Source organism: Macadamia integrifolia, chromosome 5, assembly GCF_013358625.1.
Source record: "Macadamia integrifolia cultivar HAES 741 chromosome 5, SCU_Mint_v3, whole genome shotgun sequence".
Lineage (NCBI taxonomy): Eukaryota > Viridiplantae > Streptophyta > Magnoliopsida > Proteales > Proteaceae > Macadamia > Macadamia integrifolia.
In genome coordinates, this window is record NC_056561.1 from 5,806,221 (window position 1) to 5,830,479 (window position 24,259).

Sequence of the window (24,259 nt, forward strand, 5' to 3'; positions counted from 1 at the left end):
TGGAATAAAATGTTTCTGAAAAGGACAGCTAATGATAGCGAAATTGTAGCGTAACCAGCGGAATGAATGGACTAATTCGGGAAAGTACGAGGGTAATTTAGTCAGAGAAAAAATATCCCTCCAATTCTGGGTTTCCCTCCAAAACCCTTTTCCCTCTTTAAAAATTAAATTAAAAAATCGAAAAAATAAAGGGCCGTCTTTAAAAATCAAATCTATCTCCGTCCATCCATTTGTCACATTAGTGTTGTCTCCGCCGTTCGATTTAACCCGTGCTACGTCTGTTCCGAAGATACGGAGAATCTTATTCACTACTCTTTTTAACCTGAACCAATAGTTGAATGCCACGTATGTTTAGATAGATCAACATTCTATATTTACTCATTTTAAGGGTTTTTGTTTTCTTGCAACTGTTGCTTGAAAAATTTGGCGGGCAACCGAAAGAATTTCAAAAGCAGCAAACCCTAGAAAACCGGGCCCCCTTATTTGGCCATTTTCCTCTTTTTCCACTCTCACTCGCTTTCATTTTACAGTCTCTCCCCCTCCTTTCTGGTTTTTTTGCATTTCAGTTCTTGAGGGTTGTTCTTCGCTACCCTGTCCACTATGAGGTTAGTATTCTTCTCTGTTTTCTCTCTCTTTTTTTTGCTGATCTTTTTCTTATACTTTTGTTGCATTTCTCAGTTTTTTTGATATGGGTTCATGATTTTCTGTTGTGGGCTGAGTTTTGATTCTGTTAGAAACCATTTCTGATCATTGGATTGTGTTCGAAATGAAGTTCCTTTTTTAGGGTTTTGATGATTTTCTCTGTTTATCCGGTAGCAGGGGAGAAGGACAGTGATGGACATTACTTACTGATGTCCGTTTTCATGTAAGTTTTGAGTATTTGAAGAATAGTTTCCATCTAAGAAACTGGACATTTCGATTATAGTTTTGATGGATTTTCTCTAACTTATCTGTTTCAGGTTTTATTTTAATTTATTTTAAGTATGAGAATTGAAGATTTGTTTTGGATATAAATTCTTGTACCTAAAGAGGTAAAGCTTAAAATAAACAGAAGGAATAACATGGGAAAAGTTTCTCCAAAGGATAAGGGATCCATGACTCCCAAGCAGAAGAGGCGATTGAGGAACTCATCCAATAAGTACTTGAAGCCTGGAGCGCTTGCTCAGCTTCGTTACAGCAAAGCAGTAACTGCCAAATCTTGCACAGATATTGGCAAGAAAAGAGTCGTTGTGTTGGATTCCAAGAAGCCAGAAAGTGATTTAGCTCTTCAAAACAAGGCTGTTGATCAAAGCCCTCCAATGTTGTCACCGGAAAGGATCAGTTTCCGTGCCATAGGAGGACCGCTTGATCTGCTTAAACAGAACAAACTGCCAATATCACCCAGGACGCCTCGGACAAATGATTGCGAATCAGAGTCGAGGCTTGAATCTCTTCCAATGGATTTACTGGTACTCCATGCCCCTGATATTTGTTTGATTTGTCCATCTGTAGATTAAAATTTGCTCTTTGCCCTTTCCCTTTACTACATACATTGGGTTTAGTCTTATACCTCATGATTATCAGGATCTAGTTTTCCTATTATTTAATTCAATCAAGACTTATTATTATTGGTAGTTTAGTACATGCTGATTTATTTATCTTTATGTTGGGTACACTATAATGTGATTTCAAGCTTTTAGTTGAGGCCTTGTTCTCTGGTTAATAATTGCTCTATATAATCCTTAATACTTAATTTTAATTCTTAGAGTTTGCTTTGAAAATTCCCTCTTTAATGGGTTTGAAAAAGGTTATTTTCTGATTTTTCAAGCTCTAATCTTTCTGGGTTATATATATATGTATATATATATATATATATATTATGCGTCTTCATGAGTATGATTTAATATGTTGCTTATGCTCTTTTCTTGATTTCTGTACTTTTCAATTGTGATTGGATCTTCAATTAGTGGTGATTTGTATTTGATTTTTACAAGCCATTGGAAATGAAATGAAAACTAGTGGATATGGACAATACCTGGCACCCACACTTTGTTTTAAATTGACTTTTTGCTTGATGTATATGTTTCTGAGACATGGTTTACCTGTGGTCGCTGTTTCAATATTAGGTTGTCCCAGCTGTTTGTTTCTACTTGTGTAGTTTAACATTATAGCTGAAACAATTGTTCATGCACTCTAATTGCTTGATATGAATGAGCTCATAGCCATAGAGAAACTTCCTTTGTACAGATTTTTTCAAGGTTACTAATTTACTTATTTTTTGTGTTTTTTGAGGTTAAAATCCTCTGCCACTTACACCATGACCAACTGAGAGCAGTTTTCCATGTTTCCCAGAGAGTAAGGAAAGCTGTAAGTTTCCTCTCTCTCTCTCTCTCTCTCTGTCTGTTCCCGTTCCCCTCAGTGAAAATCTAGCAATCTGTTTTTTCCATCCTTATTTGTTTGATTTTGGAATAAAGCATTGAGATGATAGTTGCATTTTTGAACCAGGTATTGCTTGCTAGACAATGTCACTTCAATTTCACAACTCCTGATCGGTCTCGACAGGAAATGTTGAGAACAAAGACTCCTCTCCCAACAGAACACTGGCCTTTTATATGGTTGGTAACATCTAGAACTATATATTAAAAAATCCAAGACTTTTGCTTGGCGATTCTGTACAACTCTAGTCATTATTAATTGATTATTTATCTTCATTCACAGCAAGGGAGATGGAAAAGGTATTTTTGCTCGGAGTCCTCACACCCCCAAAGCCCCAAGACAGGGTCCCCGACCTCCTTCTCGTCTCAATGTGGCTGAGATGCGGCAAATTGCTGCTGTCCTCTTCCAGGAGTCAACATTTCCTTCAAGGTGCATGGTGCCTCCTGGCTTGCCAAAGCCTCTATGCAAGTCTCAGGCTTCTAACCGGGTCTTGTTCTATGAAGATGAGTTATGCCATGCTGTTGCTCAGAATAAACTTCGTTGATTTCATAGCTGTTCCCTTATTACTCCCTTGTTCTTATATGTATATAGTTCCCTCCCCTCTTTTAGTTGTAGCAAGGAGAAAGAATGCAGTTTTGTAGCTTGCCATGGCTTTGTTAGGTGTGATGGAAAAGCTTGTTTTGTAGTGAAAATTAAAGGTTTAATCATCAGTAATGCCGTAGTCATTTGACTAGTATATTTTGAACTGGTTATTGTATAGTTTCCTTGATTTGTATTGGCAAGTTCTATATATTTAAAGTTCATAGTAATAGTTATTTTATTTGTCCTACACCTAATGGACTCTTAACGTCCCTGAAAAAAGAGTTGATCTGTTAACTACTTTTCAGCTTCTGTTTATGGTTCTTTTATTTTTCCCCCTTCTAACTCTTTGATGTCTTAAAATTCATTTTGGAGCTTTATTTTATTAAAAAAAAGTTTACCCAACTATTGTAAAACTGTAATGTTTAAAAGAGGTTGGCCTCGTAACACTGTTTGACCATTGGATCTATTCTTGGCATACATATTTCATATTTGTTCCTCTTTGACTAGAGTTACATGGTAATGGATGGTGTTGGAAAAAAAGATGTTGGGGGGGGGGGTGGTTTCCCTGAATCCTCCTTGGTCTATATTGTCAATCCTTGTTTGAACAAAAAAAGAGTTGCAGTGGGGGGGATGTTTAACGACTGATTGTTATATATCCCTTGTCTACATTGTCAATCCTTGTTCGAAAACCAGGTTGACTTGGTCACTTTGTCCAAGTGAGGTAAAAAATGGCAAAACCTGGTCAAGAGTTGCAGACTTCATTAAAAAAGAGACCATACTCAGTTTAAGTTGTGTAACATGTAACTTGGTGTTTTTGCCAAGTCAAATGAAAATTGCTTCAGTTTGGTCAACCCTTCTCTCTCTCCCCCCTTGTCCGTGGAGGTTGTCAACGCCTCACCTAACCATTGTCATCTATTGCAAAGCAGCCATTGCTATCGGTGTTGTCACTTGGCACCACCATCTCTATGGGGCTGACTGCTTTGTCCTATTGATACTTTCAATAACAGAGGAGTGGATATGGAGATTGAGTGTTATGTTCCAAAGCTTCCTAAACATTGATCTGCTGTGCCAAAGTTAGAGTAGCTTCTATTGATGGTGGACAGTAGTATTGCAATTGGGGGGGGAGGGGGTTAAATCGTCTCTAAAAATATCACCAAAACTCAAGTTGTGGAAACAATCTCATTGCTCAACTTCCCCTGCTTTTTTGCACATTAGAGAATTGACATCCATCTTTCTTATTTTGTGAATTGAATGCCATGAGAGAGAGTAACAAAAAGGCCAACACGACCATGAAGGCGTGAAGAAAAAAGGAGATGATAGAAAGTCAAGCAATCACATTGTCTCTGCTTTTACATTAGGTCTTTTCAGCTTCAAGGACTACTTTAATTCTTGGTTGTAGAGCATTGAAGGTTTTGATTGGTCTTTTTTATTTAAGTGCTAATCCTTAGACTTATTAAAACTAAAACAATGTAATCAAAGTATAAGAGAGTGATGACCAATTAAGATGAATGAGAAGAAGCATAACTTATCATCAAGGAAAAGAGAACCAGAGTTGAATCCAATGAAACTGACGAGGGTTTCCACTTTCCAGGGAGTTTCCTTGTGAGAGACCCACCTCCATTGAGCCCCGCCAATCTCGTCTTGTTCTGCCTTTTCCTCATTCAGAAGTTTCAATTTTGAGGTGGTAATATTTAGTAGCTGGTCACATGGATTTTGTCTTGATCGTGAGGGGACTTGGATCTTCTGTAGTGCAACAGGGTGTCTGGCGCGTATCTAACGCCCAATAATGCCTTGGACTATGTGCGATTGCCTTGGACTCTGTGCCTAAATGTTTTTGGCCGTTGGATGCACGCTAAACACCCTGTTGTGCCACAGAGGAATTCAGTCCATCGCGGGGCTATCATTCGCCTACAAGTAGGTGTATTATGAGAACTACAATAGCTCTTTGGACCCTCCCAATGCCATTGGTTTTTGTAATATGGGTTAATGAAACTGACTGTGCACTTAGATCAGTAGCTTGTGAGATGACTTTCATCAGCTTTCCTTCATGGGAAATTCTCTTAATGCTGTGGATAGAGTCTACTTTATCTCTGGAAGAAGATAAGATGGTGATTTGGGAATTATTCCCCAAGGTAGTTCCTGGCAAGGGCAGAGCAGATATTGTCTAAGGCATGAAGCACCTAAACGAGGACTACCCATATCAATATTTTTCAATTTAAGATTGTACATGATCTTCTGCATGTAGTACCAGCTTACATTTGCCCAGGTTTCTCATCATTTGATCTCTAACAGTGCATAAACCCAAGAGCTGGATCAAGTGGAAGGGGTTGAAGTGAAGGCCATGAAGGCGAATCTATACTAGCCATACTCTTAGGTCCATGAAATAAGCTGAGGGTGATAAGTTCGTATTTTCTCTGTTCGAAGAGAAGAGACCAGGTAAAAAATGTGATTTGGTGTTTCTCAATGATGCAATCTTTGTTTCTAGGATTCCTTTAGTGTTAGGGTTCTGTTGGGAACCAGCTGACGAAGTGGGGGGGGGGCGGGAATCAGTGTGCCAGATCTTTTTTTTTTTTTTTCAGCTATGCCCTTGAAGTGACAATCATTGTTGGCACTTTAACAGATATATATATGCACGCAGTTTATCGATGTTGCCCAGAGCTGTCTCACAACCTATACACTGCAAGCACTGTCACACCAACATACACAGTTGTATGCACATTTACATTGCGCCACCAAGTGGCTAGATCTACTAGATGTACACACCCATCATGTAGACAAGCACTCCAATACACAATACACATATGCACATTCACAACACAAGAAATACGTGTTTTTGCTAGTTGTCTACATGCGCGAAGTAATGTTCACTGTCGAACTCAGCATCTACTCAATACTAATCATGATTGCATCCACAGCCAGGGAACACATTTCCAGTTTGACATATAAAAGCTAAGTCCTCACCCATGTTTTCCCATAATGATCTAAGAGGCCACACTCACGTCAAATAGGTTTAAGTAGTAGTAACTACCAAGAAATACACTGTCCTTGTGTCCAACATCTGCTAGACACCAATTATAAAATATGAGTTGGGCTTATATCAATGCCCTACAATGATGTACATCTAGTCTAGGGTTTTACAAGTAAACACTCCTAAGACTAGCATACAATAGATACACAAATAAAATGAAACAAACTACAGTATAGAAACACTCACAACCATACTTCTATCTCTATTTTTGGTATTCAGAGACGCTCAATATGGCCAGTGGGGGGAATCTCCTTTTTCTTTCTTCTTTTCTCACTTGTAAAGATCTCAATGGCTTTCACTTAAGGTTGTTAATCAATTTGGTTCTGGTGTAAACAGTTTGATTCAAGATTTCTTAAGAAAAACCAAAACCGAATCATTCAATAAATGGTTTCATATATTAGAACGGAAACCATTTATAAACAATTTTCTTATATTTTATATTTTTTATTTAAATAACTTCTTTACCTTTAAAATTTTTAGTGAAAGGATGAGCCTTTTACAGGTCCTAGGCCCTTACCATAGGTGATGAGTCCCCCTTTCGTCCTCAACCGAGTAAGGCAAATTATATATCATTGCATCGATAGTTGATCAGGAGCCATAGCTATACACACTAGCTCAGCAGTTAGTTAGGGTTAGGTCATTTTGTACCTACAATGTCAACCCAATTAGGGAGTAGTGGTCAAGCTTTCAACACTAAACACTTAGGGCCCGTTTGATAATGTTTGAAGAAGTGCGTTTCTTCCGTTTCTATGTCCAGAAATGGCAGAAACGGAACAAAAAACTTTTGATAAAACTGTTTCGTTTCACTTTTTTTTTTTTCAGAAATAGAAATAGAAATTTCTACCTATTTATGGTTCAAGAAACGACCCAAGCAAAACAAGTTATACTTGTTTCGCCGTTTCTGGAAACGACTTATGGCCATTTTTTCGCTGGTTACTATCGACTTCTAGAAACATGACTTATCAAATACCTTCAATTCCGTTTCTGTTTCTAGAAACGGAAATTTATGTTTCTGCCGTTTCTTGAAACAAAAACCGTAGAAACGTTATCAAACGGGCCCTTAGTGTTAAATTCAAGAATATTCTCCCTTGTACGTCACAATTGTTTGATAACATGTTTGACTAACCTTTTGATTGCATCACTTTTGAACATGGAAGCACAATGTGGCATCCCACATACCCGGAGATGCCCCCAATGTAGGTAGGGTTAACCCACAATGAAACCACACCCCTTGATCTTGTATCACTAGGCATCAAATATGAATTAGTTAGCAGGGGTGGTCCTTGGTGTACTTTAGGATGCATATGTGCTCGAAGAGGCGCTACACTCACTACTTTGAGATAGGTTGATTGAGTTATTCCTCCAAGGATATATAAAAGGGATGCACCAACATACGGACAAATCACTAGGGAGGTGATAGGTATATCCGATGATCATTGTCAAACGTGAACCCCGTGTCCTAATCCTATCCCTCTCACATGCATCATCTAATGACATAAGCCATATAAAAATAGGGAATGCCACAAACTGAGTTTGTAAATTGTTAGGCATAGGTTAGAACTCTTATTAGCTGATTTTATTCGATACAATGTGTCTTCCACTGCAGGGAGAACAAGAATTATCCCTAACATTGGGTTTTTAGTGTTTATGCTACATCAACCATTGGTGTCACCCCTCACGTGAGAAATTATAGAAGATCTCCATTAAGATCAAACAATTCCATCGAATTGAGTGTGATTGTATGTGTGATAGCATCTACTATATTAGGAATATACATCTTACATTGTATGATTGCTACCGTAAGGCTATGCCTTGTTGGATTATTTGACATTCGACGTGTATCCATTAAACCCAATATGGTCAAAGTTGGGGATAGAGTTCTACCAAAAAAAAAAAAAAAAAAAAAAAGGAAAAAAAGAAGTTGGGGATAGAGGCGAGTTGTCGGGGATGTTCCACCATATATGGGCAAAGTTGAAAATATGAAAATAGAGGTAACCCTAACATTTCAAGTAAGAGCTACCACTAATGTTATTTGTTTCTAAACATTAGTACCTCATTTGTAATTGACTCAATAATAAATTTTGGGTTTGGCAAACATACCATGTCCAACAGTCTCCACGGTGTTTCTGAAAAAGTGGGAATTTAAGAGCAAGTAATAATGGAAAGAACCTCTACTAGGACGTATGGTTCCAAGCCATCAAACTGCAGTAGTTGAGGGAATCTCTACTGTGAGACTGATTTATATTCTACACCTAAACCCAGTGTGGGGTATACTGCATTTGATGGGTATAGGTTGTAGTGGAGACTCCAAATAGCTTCAGTCTCCCATCATGATTTAGTTGTCAAACTCAATTAGCATATGAGATAATGAAAGGTTGATATCACAATTTAGTGCACGAGCCTATGGCATAATGATTAAATTACACTACTCTAACAATCTCTCCTACAAAATGGGTACAATTGCATATATTTATCGATTATATACATTTACCTCTCCTAGACCTTTCGATAAAAGGAGCCTTATACACATGGTTGCTTGTGTATCCATCTAAGCAGTGTTGTTCATCAAGTTTAACTTACCCAAATCTTAATTCGTCTGCACTACTAATTGTAACAGTGGAATGAGAATTGGTAAGGTAAAAGACAAATGATTATGACACTAATAAGGTGATAGATTACTTACTATGATCATTAATGGTGGTCTCTCCATTTTCCCTGCTTAGATGTGATAATTAATTATTAAACGTGTCATCTTCATCAACCACTCATTAATGGTGGTCTCTCCATTTTTTCTGCCATTGTTTAGGCAGAGTGACCTAAAGTCGTCGACAATTTCTTCATTTCAAATGTTGAAGCAAACCCAAGAGAGAGAGAGTGCCAGAGAGAGAGAGAAGAGAGCCATCGATGTTGACCGGGTTCGGTTTGTCAAACTTGTTCCAAATCAAAGGCCAATCTCCCACAAAAAGACCCATCTAATTGGTTCAGTTTGTTAATTGAAAGTTGTTCGTCTTCTATCTTCTCTCCTCCCTCCAAAAAAACTCCGCCTTTGAAGCCTCTTCAGGACTGGAATTTGCAGAGGGAAGGCCATGGAGAGGCTAATCTGTTCTTCTCCTCTAACTTCTAATACCCTTCTTAAATCTTATCCTTCTCTCACTCGAGCTGCTCCATTTGACGCTAAAAAATTCAAATTTTTGTCATTTCCTCGTGCCGAACTCAGACGGGTGGGTTCATTTTTCAACAAACAGGCGGAAGACCCATCATCTTCTTCTTGTTCATCGTCGAAATTATTTGTTCAATGTACGAAAAAGGATCCGAATTTTCACGCTCCTGCTCAGATTACACCCAAGATCCCTTTTTTGGATCAGATCGCAGGGGGAGATTCAAAGCAGCGGAAAGTATGTCCCTTTTCTCTCCACACATTCTCCCCTGAATCCAAAAATAATATTTTTCTCTTTCCTGGATGAAACTTCTCTTTTGTTGGTTTATGATATTTTTCTCTTTCTGTATCTTTTCTGTAATTATTTTTATATAAAAAAAAAATTATAAATACCAGAGAGAATCCTTGAATGGGAACTAAGACATGGGTAGCTGTCTTTTTATCTTGCTTAGGAAAAATTTTAGGCCCCCAATCAATTGGACTCTTCCCTGTTTATAAAGTGTATCAATTTCTTAAGAATTGTTCTCACAGATGGATACTGAGCTATTGGAGTGATCTAGGAACTGGTTTAATGCCCGAAATGAGAAAGATGTGAACTTAACAAGCTGTTGGCTATAATGTGTTTCCTTATCTTCATATTGCGTAATCTTATTTGCTCTCTTGCTTGCATTGTCTTCCTCAAACTTCATGCATTTAGCGTTTTCAGGGTTACTGCGCTGGTTTTGAATTTATTAAGCTAAAATTTCTATTAAATGGATTGATCTTCCCCCCGCCATCCTTTTTCTACCGTCCTGTTTCAAAAGGAAATCATTAGGTGAAAATATGTGCCCAAAGGAGAGAACTTCCCGGCATATGATTGCAAATTTAGATATTGTTGCAAATCAAAAGGGTAAAAAAGCAAAATTCTAGATCCTGGCACTTGATTGCTTGATGCCATCTTTTTCTATTGGTAACAAAGAGAGATTTTGTTGGTAATAGAATGAGATTGTGCAGAACATAGCATATAATGAACCAATGATGGGCCAAAATCCAAAAAACCACACATGGGACTGGGTGCTTGCATACAGACCCATATACAGTGAATTCCTACTTCCCCCCACCCCCCGAAAAAAATGAAGAAGAAGAATTTGCAGATTGCATTCTCCGCGAAAAAGAGAAGTTTCCTTGAGATTGTGGGCACCTAGCTTTCCTGACCAAGTGCATGTATCTAATTCATTGAGATTACTCGACATCTTTTAGTATATTGTAAACTGGGTACCCATGTTTAGACTACTCCATAACATCACGGCGATAGACTTAGAGGGATTTTCTAGGTTGGTTCTTTCAGTTATAGTTTTAAGAGCATTTTCTCATCTTTGTGGCCCTGGTTGGATATGAATTTGACTGGGTTATAATTTGGAGGTGAATCAATTGGAAGACCTGTTTCAGCTGGATCTGGAGGGTGGTTGGAGTTGACAAGGGAAAGTATTTATATGCTTTACCTAGACTCCGAATTATCTGTGATTACATTTTAGATTCATCTTTCAATTGACTAAGAGGACATGATTGGGTGCCGACAAAAGTGGAAGTCCTTTGAATTTTGATGGCTTCAAGATTCACATCCTAGAGCTTCGCAGCAGTTTCGAGAAGCACATTGTGCGCATTGTGCATTAGGAACCCAATTTCTAATAAACTTATGCGGTTACTTTTCCCGGAAGATTTTGTTTGTGTTGGCCTTCTTATGTTTAGCTTGAACTATTATATGCTCATAATCCACGAAGTGGTTCAAGATTTTAAAATTGGTATGTCAATGAGTTTGTGGTTTCCCAATTTCACTTACCCTTTCCCCTTGCTTCCCATGCCTGAAATACGTGCTTGTGTTTCTAACAATTTAATGGCCAATCCCAAATATTTTATAACCCCAGTGCTCTGCCTTGTGCTGTTGAACCTGACTGTGATACTTCTGTTCAGGTAACTGTACACACTGGTGCAAGATTGAGTGCAAGTTTACTTTCAAAATCTAATGACATTAAGTTTCTGTGATCTAGCATGCAAAGTCTGTTATATTTCAATTGAACTATATCTTGATGGCTTATGTTTTGAATTGTAACATGTTGAAAGTTCTCGGGTTATGCAAAATTATAAACCTCTAGTTTTAGGAATTATCGTAAAAAATTAAATATTTTCAGAGATCTTATAGTTGTTCATTATGTAACATGCTATTGGCTACTGCCTTGGCTTTTATTACTGCATTATAGGCTCTATGCAGACTTCAGGATTCATGGAAGTGATCTACTTCATCTTCCTGATCACATTCTGAGAGTGATGAGAGAGCTCAGGCATCCACCAAATTCTGTGGAACTCCTACTCATGAAATGTGGGAATCACTGGCTTAGTTGGAATCTTCTTCAGTATATGTAGCTAAACCTTTTCTTAATGCACCTCTTTAACTGAACTGAATTTCAACTGAGCCCGATTTTTGGTGTTCCACTTGTAAATATCTTTTTTTGTGTTCAGTTCTGCAGCTTCTGCTTCATGACCTTTTATGGTAATGCAAGGTCCACTTTTTTGAAGGGGTGGGGTTTCTCTTAAATGACTTCCCCAAGTTATTGTTTTAGTTGTTTTTGAAAAAGAAGATTTAGCCAACGAAGACAGTTTAAAGTTTGAACTGCAAGTGGATGGTTTCTGAGTTTTTATATGTTGTTCTGTGATATCTATAATTCCTCCTGATCTGATGTCAACCAATTAGCTCCCAAAATACAGATGGAATTTGTTGTAAAATTTTATTTTTCATAGGTATTCCATTGTAATGTTCAACATTATCTTATCTTCTATTTGTGTTTTGTTTTTATCTGACTGTTGAAGTTATTTAATTCATCTTATATAGCAATGCAGCATGTAAGCGCTACATTGTAGTTGCAGTTGATACTATTTTGACGGGGTGTTTTGAGGTAGTTCTTTACTTAATTGTCTATATGGGACCATATTTTAGTCTTTGTACTTTCTTATATGAACAAGTAGAGTCATACACTCATATACCCCCAGTGATGCAGGAGGATTTAGAAAACCTGTAATGGAGGAAAAAGAGAGGACAGAAAACCTGTAATGGGCTCAACTAGAACCATAAGCTACAGTGTTGAAAACTGAAAGAGAGAGAGAGGAGGTAATGTTACATACTTGATCTGTTGTAGAAGAACTACAATGAAATATTTGTTGGATTCAATTTGATAGGAATACTCTCTGAATGGGCTCTATTTGACAGGAACCCTTATGCAGGTTGGTGAACCTTAATCCTAAGTTTAGGAGTTAAGGCTATGGGGCCTGCTATGTTGGGCCAAAAACTAGTGCAAAACTTTCCTGAACGGCCCATTCCGATAAGTTTATCCAAATGGCCCAAATATCTACCATGTGGCTGATCATATGAGATCCAAATTTTGGTGATAGGTAGTCAGTAGTCCCCAACATCCCCTACTTATATGTCCAGTTTCAGTCCAGACAGAGTTCACCAAGTGGCAAAATAAAGCTTAAAAAATATAGGGACTAAGGCAGGAATGCAGGATGCATGGACGTGCATAGATGACTGAAAAATACAAAAATGCATAAGGTGTGCACAAGGTTTAAAGTATCGTATTGTATCACACCTTATTGGCTGATACGTATCGGTATCGGAAGGTCTCGATAGGACACAGCACCGATACAATACTTAAAAATGCAACAACTGATATGGTCGATACATTGTTGATATGGTACTGATACGGTCAATACTATCGATGCCCTCGATTTGGCCCTGCAAAACAGAAACCAAAAATAGAGGTTTGGAGGAAGAAGAAGGAAGAAAAGGAGGAAGACAGAAGTGGCTATAGCCACCACCACCGGAACACCCATTGGGTCGCTGCTGGTGGGATTGTGGTTGCCAGCTCGCAGCTCTCACAGAGGAAGTCGCTGTTAATGGTTTCAGTGGAAGCGCTCTCAGTATCTCACAATGGGTGTGGGAATGGGACTGTGGGGTTTCGATCGACTTCAACCCCTTTTTTCTATTCACATGCATGTGATTCCATGCATTTTGATGTACCAAAAATCTGGACATAAACAAATATCAAAGTAAAAGAGAATCAAATGTCACAGTATCTAGGGCACTCACTGATCTGCCTTGTGGCGGATATTAGGTCCAACAGCCATGGTTTTAAGTATTGGTATTGGATCAGCTGATTTGTATCGGTATCGGCTGTGACCGATGCTGATACCATATAGGTGGTATCGGAACAGGGAGGGTAAAACAGTTAAAAGAAGCTTAGGTATCAGTTTTTTGAGGGGAAAAATAGTTCGATACTACCGACCCGATATGTATTGGTATCACTATCAGTCTCGGAACTGAATGATACCTGATCCAATACCGTGTACCAAAACTTCCTATGTTCGAATCTAATTACTGTTTATTTAGCTGACCACATTTAGTTGGGATAAGGCTGAGTGATGTATGCTTCAAAAAAAATATTTTGCATGTATTCTGAGCATATCTATATATTTCTAAATTGTTTTCATGCATATCTTTAGCGTGTATTGCATCTCTCTGATACAGTATGATATGTCTCAAAATTACCCTTCCTATATGTCTATATGATACCCAGTACCAATACTAAAATCCTGGGGTGTACTACTAAAATTTTGACAACTGGCTAATGCATAAGATGTACAACTTTAGCGTATACTGATACCCAGTACCATGATACCCAGATGTATATATTTATCACATATGTCTATATGATACCCAGTACCATGCATATCTTGTGCAACTGTTGACCAAAACCAAGTGTCGACATGGCTCAAAATGGTTGACCTTTTTGATAAGCTTATTTGAGTGGATATGTGATGCATATATCATCACAACTCACAAGGGAAGAGATGGATTCGTGCAGTACAAGGTCAGCATAGGAGGAGAAAGAACCAAAAGGGCCAGCCAATCGGGCCTCTATTTAGGTCCATTGACTTTAGTTATAACCCACCCACGAAGGCCGTCGACTTATATCAGGCCCATACTTGGGCTCATATGTTGGTAATACATGAGCCCATCTTCAAGTCCTATTCTGCCCCATATGTTGCCACTGGTCAGCAGTTTTGGAGGATATTTTGTGGCAGATTTTATGGACCCATGTTGCTGCCACATAAGTAGGATATCTATTTAGTTACTATTTTGTCATAGTTTCTACTTTTTGTACTAGTTTTAGTTGCTAAGCCATTAGCAACAGAAGAGTTTCTATTTTGATGTTATGGCAAGTAGTTTTATAGGAAGTTTCTATTTAAGCTGTAAGTAAATTTCTATTCTTATATCCCATACTTCATATTTTGATAAAAATATAAGAGGGCTACTACAGCCCAAAGATTTTGGTATTGATTACTTTGTGTCTCTTCAATGGAGCTGCAGCTCTTGTGGTGAAACCAGTGTAACCCAAGGTGGTGAAGCCTTGGTTGGTGGGTGGTAAAGCTTGCTGCAGATCAGTGGTGGTGAAGCCCTGGTCATATCCTCTTCCTTCCTCTTATTTTCTTCTCTATTCTATCTTATTATTCTTCCTTTGTTCTCCTAATTCCCTGTCTCATACTTTCTGTCGTGGGGTTCTTGTTCAGTTGTTAAGACTTCTGTCGTGGACTGAAGATGTACATCAGTCCCTCTCTTCTTTGCTCTTCACTCAAGTTCTTCAACTTCTTGTGTTTGTGTGGCAAGTTTTGAATGATTAACAGACACATGATGGAGGTAGTGTCTGGTTTGTTTAACCCTAGTATTCTGCTGTCAACTCCTAATATTCCTAGTTCTGTTTGTTTTTCTTGCAGAATACTACAGACTGCAGTACAGTGTCTTTTATTTGATTCCTATTTTATCTACTGATTTCCGTCCTTTCCAACCATTGGATTGGGTTGGAATTTTGATATTATCTTCCCCTTCTCTACTACATTCGACCCAATTCGAGAGCCCATTGGAATGGTGGCCTAAGAGTTATTCAAACTCTCTTCACTTGCTATTTTCAGGTTTCCCCTACTTTCTATTTTCTGGTCAAACTTATTTATCCCTATCCAACCATTTGATTGTGTTGATATTTCAGCCACATATTCCCCTTGTTAGGAATTTCCTTCGACCCTAGTTTCAGCCCGATTGTTATAGTGGATTGTGAGATATCAATCTCACCATATTCGGCCCTAGTTCTCAGTTATGGTTCACTGCGGTTCTGGTTTTCTATCTGGTTTTCTAGTGCTTGTTTATTCAGCCTAGTTGACCTCATCAAGCACATCAGCGGCAAGCCCATCAAGCCTAGCTAGCCTAGCCCATCGAGTCAGCCCCTTGTGGTTTTGTTTGGTCTAAGTTTTGGGCGAGGTTTAAGTTCATAAAGTCAGTCCAGGTCTGGTCCTTGCGTGGAGTAATAGTAGTTCCTTTTTTTTTGATAGTTTTTTACTTTCTAATTTATTATTGTTAGTCTTTAGTTACTAATTATGTCACTTGTTTTTAATGATTGAAGGGGTACCATTCTGCTGACTTCCTGAGAGTTGATGTTGAAAGAAAACAAAGTATAGCAGCAGCAGTGATATTACAAGAGTACTTAAGTTGGTATTTAATGCTCTGGTTTATTAGGACAGATCAGAGGAGACTAAGTGATAGAAACAGATGGGAAATTTAACACAGAACGTGGATTTAACGCACTAGAAAAGGGACCTGCATTGGAGTGTCTGATGAGCCAGCACCAACGTTGGCCCATCAAGCCAACTCAAAACCAGAATTTACTGTTCATGCGAACGGTACCCGTGAACTGTAATTTGGTCCATTTTTTGTTTCCTTTTTGTGTTAACAAGTAGCCAAAGTCATTTTAATATTCTGGAATAGTCATTTATTGTTTTATGTTAGTTTCTAACTTATTCTTACTTGGTTAGTAAGTTAGGAAGTTTATTTCCAATTTTAGTTTCCCAAGTTAGTTTCCTATTTTTAGCTTAGCCTAATTTCCTTTTGGGTTCAGTTGTTAGTTTTTAATTTATTTAAGCTTGATTAGAAAGTTAGAGACAAACTAGAAAGTTTTATTTCAGTCTATTAGTTTCCTTTTTTGTTACGTCTTTGTATTAAAGTAATGTAAGGCTATTTAAAGCCCATCAATTATAATGAAAAGACAGATTTGAGTTAAAAAAAAAAAGTTGGTTTATGCTGTTGTGTTGTGGGATGCAATGGGGTGAGATGCACTAGGTGAAATGATGCCTAAACCAGAGGGTGAGATGCCCATCCACTGATTCTTCTTCCCCTTTCTCAAACTCCATCGTTTCTCTTTCTTTTCCTTTTTATTTGTTCATTGTAAGGGAGTGTTGAGTGATCAAAACAAGCTTGTTGAAGTTTAGAAGCTCCAACAAAAGACCAGTTTGAAGGCCATTTAAGGCCTGTAGCTGCTGTCACTGCAGAACTCCATAAAGTTTCGTTTTCATTCTTCGAGCATAACTTCTCAACTAGCCTTCAGTTGAGGGCCTTGAGGCTCATCTTTTGAAGGATGGTTGGGCATCATACGAGGGACCTTTGCTCCAAATTTGAGGTTCATCAGAGGCTAAAAGTTTCATAATTCATGTCGACAACATAATTCTCAATTCAACCATCGGAATTGTCTTATATTTTTTTCGGGGTTTATTGTCCCATATAGGACTTTCATCTACTCAAGTTTCAACTCCATCTAAGCTGCGTTTTGTGAGATCTCATATTACTCCCTATTCAGCTAGAATTTTCCAGATTCTGCCTGAAATTAGGATTACTTGTGATTATACTCTTACATTAGTAACCAAATCGACTTTCAAACTCCTAATACTAGCAGGAGAAGAGGCTTGCCACAATGAAAATCTAATATGTCTACCATGACTCCATGACTGGGGAGGGCTGCCCCTATTGTGGCTGGATTTTACAAAGAAAACCCATTGGATCAAAGGCCAAACATGTATAGAAACCAACCTAAGGCTTATTTCCACTAAAATAAGCTCACTTTTGTGTTTTATCTGCATCAATTCTCCCCGGCTTGAAAAAACTCCTCCACGAGTTTTGTAACAACACTGAATTAGATCCACACGATCAAAGTTTAATTTGAAGTTGAATTTTAAATTTCCTTGAACAATAAAAAGGAAATCCGCAAACTTCTAGGACTCTACAGTCCTTCCATAGCTCTGATACCAAATATTGCAGTTCTAATCTCGAACCATTGAAATTCTGTGGGAGATCATCTTGCGACAAGATCACTGGTATTAGGGATAGAACTAGGTTTGAGAGAACCAAATAACTCAATTTGAACATTTGAGCAACCTGAAATTTCAGACAAATGAACAATACAAGCCGTAGATTGAGTATGTAAAATGTGTCTGAATTCAATGGATAGTTTTTAGGTAATGAGGGAATCCTTCTGAGGCTAGGAGTCTTAATACCCAGAAAACCAGTGAATTTGATAGCAAGAATTTATGCCTCATAAACAGGAACTGAAAGCAATATGAAATTGTGGGAAATAAATGAAATAAAAGAAAAAGAGAGAAAAGATATGATCAGGATTCACCACATAATCTGCAGGACTAGAATCCACACCAGTATCCCAACCTTGGAATCACTACTGAGTACCAAGGGTTCCTATAATCATCAACAAGGTTCCTACTGAATCACCACAGATCAAAGGCAAAAGCCAAATTCTATTACTCAAATTCGTTTGTAGGGCGCCCCTTACAACTTTATATAAATGACTAAAAAACATATTCAAACAAAGACTAAACTACTCAGCCAATAGCTTGCTATGAAGGTAGTCTTAACTTTTAACCATAGTTAACATGCCTATTATACGTGCTTAAAATGCCGTTTCCTGATTTCCTTTTATATCCATTACTTGCTCCTCCAGCCTCCCGATGTGGGATTTGTTGCTTTTATTTTTTGTGGTTTTTCTCATCTTTCTAACTTGATCATAATGTCGTAATCCTTGTTTCACCCCCTGCATCATATGAATCAGAAATTCTACTTGCAAAGAAAAAGTTCCCTAATTTACTTCTTCAGAAACACTTCCTCATGTTTCAAAGAATATCTATTTCATGGTCTCCGCTGCTCACCGGTGATCATGGAGTCTACTTACCATTGGATGTCCAACCCTGAGGACCCCGATTTGTTGGCTTGGAATTTATGTACATTTTTGTTGTATGTTATAATTGCATTGAACTTTGATTGCGGGCATATATGTAATAAATCCTCAATTTATGTGAGGATATTGCCATTTTTGTGGTCTTGCCTTTTTCAGATCTAAACGTTTAAAACCCGTATTTTCTGTTTTCGAGTTTCTTCCATTCCAAAATGTTTGACCGGATTTTTGACCATTCCGTTCAAATTATATGCCGTTTTAAAAATGCTGTACCATACACCTTTTTTTTTTTCCTTTTCCCTTTTTAGTTATACTATAGTTTTAACCGACTAAAACTCTGCATAAGATAAAGGAAACATCTTAAAATAAGGCTGGACTCATGGAGTCCTATACTCCTATTCGAGCCTAAATAAAACAGTTGATAAATTAAAACGAAGAAATAGACCCTAACTAGACTAGCTAATAAAGTAAATCTCGTATTCCTCCCTCCCTCCTACCTATATTTCAGGCCCATTAAAATGGTCTCTTAGAAAGAAAACTCAATGGATCAAAGGCCCAAGGCCCAACATGTATCGAACCCAACCCAAGTCTTATTTCTACAAAAATAAGCCCCACTACTGTGTTTTATCTGCATCACCCTTCTTCTTCTAATCCTCCAACCACGCCTTGAAAAAAGACAGAAATTACCACCTCCATGGGCCAAAGGTAGAATTTCAAATTATTGCGGAAGTTTCCCCCTTTCTTTTGATCCAATTATTTAAGGTGATTGTCATACTTTGCATTCGTAATAGTAACCTTTAGGGGAGACTGAAAAGAATTCTCTTGCAAAAATAGCCAAAGCTTGGCCATCCTTGTCCTAAATAATAATTAAAACTGTTAGAAGTCATTGATTGAGGGGGAGGGAGAATTTTGATTAGCGCTAGATTCTCCCTTAGCTTGGCTGTCTTTATTTTATTTCTTCTGGTGTATTTCCTTTTATGCCCTTAGTACGGTCATGTCATAAATATATTGAATAAAATGGGAGTCTCAACACAAGGTTGTGACTCCCAAGGGTTACAACCATCTCTTGCTCTTCTCCTCTCTTCTCTTTTCTTCTTCTTTTTCCCCCTTTTATTATTATTATTATTATTATTATTATTTACAAAAATCAATAATTTCCATCACTCTAATACTTTAACAGGTTGATCTACTACCAGTAATTCGATTGTTATTCTTTCAATGCAACTCATGGAGTTGCAACATATTGATCTTGCTGGATATCTAACTCAATAGCCTTTCAATGGCTTAATTTTGTGAAAAAACAGAGAAGCTGTAACCATCCGATATTATGCCCTGAGGAAAGTGCTGGAAATAACCAATTTCCTGTAATACAATGTTATTAATCATCAAAACTGATCCAAATGTTTGTAATGAACTGTCGAAATCATAATCTCTCGCATCAATTGGTTTGAAAGTTGTGCCCTGGAGAATATCATTTAGCTCTTTGAAGTAATGTTGATGAATGATTATGCTTGTCAATCTTGGGAAACAATGTTTTGACATCAAAGAAATGCTTGACATCTTATTCTGTTTTCCATCTCCTGTCATTTGATGAAGTACCATATGCATGCCAAAAGCTTCTAAGCTTTCTGTTCTGGAACAGAGCATAGGTTGTATCTTGAGGCAGTGGACTACAGAACTTCTTTCAGTTTCTTCTGTTTTCTTCTTCAAGCTCGATAATTCTTACAGAATTTATTTGTTGTCAAAATGTTTCAGACAATCCCTGCTGGAGCAGTTGTATTGTTGTCAGCTCTAATAGTGTTCATAATCCATCCAGTTCTTGCTCCTCTGGCCTATGCCACTGTGCAAAAAACTGGGGGCTCTGCTGCTGCTGCAGTAGGGGGAAGACTTGTTCGGACTGAACTGCTAACTAGTGCTTGGACTGGTTTCTTTGCTGGTTGCCTACACACATTATCAGGGCCAGATCACCTGGCTGCTTTGGCTCCATTGTCAATTGGGCGTACACAGTTGGAGAGTGCTGCTATGGGAGCTTTATGGGGTTGTGGTCATGATGCAGGCCAGGTCATTTTTGGCTTGCTTTTTCTACTACTTAAGGACCGTCTCCACATTGAAGTTTTCCGCACATGGGGTACGGTAGTAGTTGGCATAACTCTACTGATCATTGGTGCCATGGGAATCAGGGAAGCATCAGAAGTCCCTGCCCCTTGTGTCGCTCTAGAGAATGGGGAGTGTGATGCTAGTGTCCTTGAATCTCTTGAAACACCACCAATTGGGAAAAAGAAGATTGGGTTTGCAACTTTTGCTACAGGTATTGTCCACGGGCTGCAACCAGATGCACTATTAATGGTGTTGCCTGCATTGGCACTGCCCTCACGTGTGGCTGGTGCAGCCTTTCTTGGTATGTTCTTGCTTGGAACTGTGTTAGCCATGGGAAGTTATACCATGTTTTTATGTTCTTGTAGTCAGGCACTGAAACAAAGGGTCCCTAGAATAACTGAAAAACTAACGTGGGCTTCTTCCCTAGTAGCAATTGCTCTTGGATTTTCCATTCTCATCAGCCAGTTCCTTGGTTTTAGTCTGTATTAATTTGGGTCTTCATTATGTTATCCATTTTTTTTAAGCATCCTCGTAGTTTAGCGTGAAAAGAGGGACTTTAAAAGGAGTAATGGATAAAGTTTGCGGCAAAACTCTCCCTGTTTCACAAATGGCTCAAGAAGAATGAGGATTGGAGGTTTTATACAAACCCTTTTAGCTTTTGCAGGCTTAAACCTTGGATAATCTTGTATAAGGCGAAGTTTCAGATTAGTTTGCTGATTCCTTGTATTCATTTATTTAAGCTTAAATGGTCATGGAAGCTTGGTGCCATACGATATTTATCAGTTTGATTCATATTTCTTTGTATTAGAGGGTTAATTTTGAAACTTTAGTTTCATTTGTATTAAGGAGTTGAAAACCCTGATTGACCACTATCTTACACCATCTTGTTCCTTCACCCCTTCTGCCCCCAACACCAACCCCATCTTCCCTCCCCCCCAAAAAAAAAAAAAATAAAAAAAAAAAGCAGCTTAGTCCAGGAAGTAGGACCATTGAAACAGGGGGAGTATAACTGCCTATGTGCGGGGAGAATGTCAAGGTGCCCTCACTTAGCATAGCCTGTATGGCATGATGCTAATCTCCAGTGAACCCAGACCTCCATTTGAGCATTTGTTTGTTCACATTGGGTGCTTTCCTGGCTCTTTTGAGGCTTAAAGTTCCCAGTGACCGATCTAAACAATGCCTTTTCCATTTTGTTCTATCGATCTGTCTCCTTAGATTGCATTTCTTTACAGATGTTGGATGCCTAAAAGGTATACTTAGATCATCCATTTTTGTTCAGAAGAAAAGTCTAATGGGTGATTAGCTGCTGCTGCTATTTTTTATTGGCTTTGCACATTCAAATGCAATGTGATTATCCAAAATGCAACTGATATTTGGAGACACAACAATATGCGTGATATCATCTGTATCTTGAAGGTCTGGCCTGGAAAGAAATGATGGCCATTGGCCAAGTAAAAGTCCAATTGCATGGTCAATCACTCAAGTTACTATAATATTTATACTCTAGTTACTCTTATGTACAACCATGCAAACTCATGACATTCTTTGAAGCAACTGATAGTCTGATACTGACTGTATAATGTTATAAAAAAAAATTGTATACTGTTGCATAGAAGACTGTCACTGTCTTATTGATGAAGATGTGCTTGTAGGGTATTATTAACCCATACATTATTTATGTTTAATTGATTGGTGTTTATCGGACCACCTCATGTACTCATCCAGATTGTGTTAAATATGTCAATGAAATAATGTGAAAACCCAAAACAGGGATAGAAAATTGGGACTTGGACATCTGTGAGTAAAGGGGTGGGTGACCATTGGGCAATGATATATTTGATGAAGTAGAGAGATTATGTATGAATCAGTACTGCACTGGTAACAGGTCGGGGATGTGCTTCAGAAAATACTGTTGAGGTATTTGAGGATTGGAGCGAGGATGACCTTGTAGGCTCTCTCTGTGGGATGGTAACTGTCCCAGAATACGTACTTGGAGGTGTCTGCATGTAAATGGGTTTCCGTTGCACAGTGCTATTCCTACTTCTATTTTTCCAGTGCCACAGCATCCGTTAGTTGTCTCTTCAAATCCTGTGGAAAACACCAATTATCAGCTGATCCCATGTGGGAATCTATGATTAGGTCTGCAAGGTTAGTGGTGATTACCATATTTGTAAGGATTTTGGATGAGATCGAGCGTAGGGTTGTAGATATCGACATAGACAAATGTGGATTGTGGGACGTTCTTATTTAGCATATTCAGTTGGGAGGAAAGCTTGGAGTTGAAGAGCATGGCTGCTTTGTTGTAATCTTCTACACACAGTCTAGCTTTTCCCCCTTCTAATGTTCTCTGGGCTGGCACGCATCCAATTGGTGGGAGGCTGTTAACCGCAATCTTTCGTGCGCCCACTCTGTACAGTTCCTGCAAGAAGAAAGAAGCTGGTGAGAGACGTAAATCATTATTTATGACGAACAAGATTATTCTTATCCACTCTCTCTCTCTCTCTCTCTCTCTCTCTCTCTCATATTGAGAAGATACTTCTCAGCATACCCTGAGGGATCTCACAGTACAGTGTAGCAGTTCCTTAACATTACTATGTTGTTGTGTAGCTTCTATTTAGGTTTCATGGTGTTGTAGTTTAAATTATAGCAGTAGTAGTAGTAGTAATATAGAAGGAAGAAGAGGGTTACTTGAATGAAAGTAGAAGCGAATTGGACCATGAGATCAGTGTAAGATTCGATGTCGTAGTGCAGTTTCCTAGAAGGAGTAGAGAAGTAGGTACTTGCAATGTCGTTGCTTCCCGTACACAGCACATATAGGCTTTCTGAAACAATCTTCTTGCTCCCCTCCTGACCAATCCCACTCTTCACCTTCTCTATGTACTCTTCAAACAGCTTTAACTGCTCCGTTAATGAAATGGCTGTCTGGCCATCATTTTATAAATAGAAGAAAGAAGCAGAATCAGAAGGAGATCAGAATGACTGTTATTCATATATTTAGGAACTGTCAACTTAATTCTTTGTACCTCTATATTGGATGTGAGAGGATCATAACCTCCACCACCTGAGGTGAAGCTGACGCCAGTGAGGTCTGGCAGGGTGAGATATGGGTCCAAATATGCCGGCAACAGCTCCTTAATTCCCATTGCTTCAACTGGAATGATTAATTCGTAAAATCATCTAGATCATTAGATTCATTACTATACTGCATACTTGATAGTATATGCAGTTTTATATGAGTAGTAGTTGTAAATGAGATGGAAGAAGCAGAGAGAATACCTATGAGGTCAGAGGGGATCTTTCCATTACTGAACCTACCAGTTGGGATTCCTCCCATGAAATCTCTGCCATAAGGAGGAAAATTGCACTTAGCCAGTGATGGTAAATAGTTATTGTTACCAGTATCGACGATTGAATCTCCAAACATTAGTACTGCCGGCACCGTGGAATTGGCAGGTGCTGGAATGGCTTTTTGAATGATTTGAGAGGTGAGGCAAACAAGCAGAGATAGAAGTAGAGCCAAAGAAGAAGTAGCAGCCAGGTTTAGAAAGAAGGGAGGCTGCATTTCTTTCCTTTGTGAACTGTGACGATTGCAGGGATTGGCAGGCGGGAGACACACATATATAGACAACTAGTAAATGCTAACTACCCAGAAACTGAATTTAAAGTTTTAAACCGACATAGGAATTGTCTTTCCCGATGGGATATGGGCACCAGGGGAGAAGAATGGATAAGAAAAATTAATTTCCAGTGAAAAATTGCATTAAATATTGCCTAGAATGTAGAGCTTGAGACATTAAGATGCAAGTCATACTCTGAAAATACTAATCATCCTTTTGAAGTGGTTTTTGCTCACATACAAGCATTGAGGTCCAAGATGAGCTCTGC

General features: G+C 38.4%; 2 protein-coding genes and 1 pseudogene across 4 annotated transcripts; 2 read left to right on the plus strand and 1 right to left on the minus strand.

Annotated features, from left to right (window-relative positions):
• The first annotated feature begins 471 nt into the window (after positions 1 to 471).
• Positions 472 to 3,224, plus strand: LOC122078627 (F-box protein At4g35930). 3 transcript variants are annotated; one of them, XM_042644699.1, is made up of 6 exons: positions 500 to 605; positions 820 to 865; positions 960 to 1,448; positions 2,272 to 2,346; positions 2,485 to 2,594; positions 2,698 to 3,224. In XM_042644699.1, the coding sequence occupies exons 3-6, from the start codon at positions 1,062 to 1,064 to the stop codon at positions 2,957 to 2,959; spliced, it is 834 nt and encodes a 277-aa protein (XP_042500633.1). In that variant the 5' UTR covers positions 500 to 605; positions 820 to 865; positions 960 to 1,061; the 3' UTR covers positions 2,960 to 3,224. The 3 variants fall into 3 exon arrangements, with proteins under 3 accessions (XP_042500632.1, XP_042500633.1, XP_042500630.1); XM_042644698.1 differs by lacking the exon at positions 820 to 865 and having other exon boundaries at positions 472 to 605; XM_042644696.1 differs by lacking the exon at positions 820 to 865 and having other exon boundaries at positions 513 to 605; positions 1,052 to 1,448.
• A 5,650-nt stretch (positions 3,225 to 8,874) lies between these two features.
• On the plus strand, positions 8,875 to 21,142 carry LOC122079642. Its single transcript, XM_042646272.1, has 2 exons — positions 8,875 to 9,420; positions 20,033 to 21,142. Exons 1-2 carry the CDS (start codon positions 9,112 to 9,114, stop codon positions 20,861 to 20,863), a joined length of 1,140 nt encoding a protein of 379 aa, XP_042502206.1. The 5' UTR covers positions 8,875 to 9,111; the 3' UTR covers positions 20,864 to 21,142.
• A 716-nt stretch (positions 21,143 to 21,858) lies between these two features.
• Positions 21,859 to 23,936, minus strand: LOC122079643 (annotated as a pseudogene).
• Between the last annotated feature and the right edge of the window lie 323 nt (positions 23,937 to 24,259).

Excerpts from the sequence above, each read along its gene's own strand:
- LOC122078627 (XM_042644696.1), top strand. Across the intron at positions 1,449-2,271 it reads CTCTTCCAATGGATTTACTG|GTTAAAATCCTCTGCCACTT; the intron begins GTACTCCATGCC and ends GTGTTTTTTGAG. Across the intron at positions 2,595-2,697 it reads GAACACTGGCCTTTTATATG|CAAGGGAGATGGAAAAGGTA; the intron begins GTTGGTAACATC and ends CTTCATTCACAG.
- LOC122079642 (XM_042646272.1), top strand. The coding sequence starts at position 9,112 with ATGGAGAGGCTAATCTGTTCTTCTCCTCTAACTTCTAATACCCTTCTT. Across the intron at positions 9,421-20,032 it reads GAGATTCAAAGCAGCGGAAA|ACAATCCCTGCTGGAGCAGT; the intron begins GTATGTCCCTTT and ends AAAATGTTTCAG.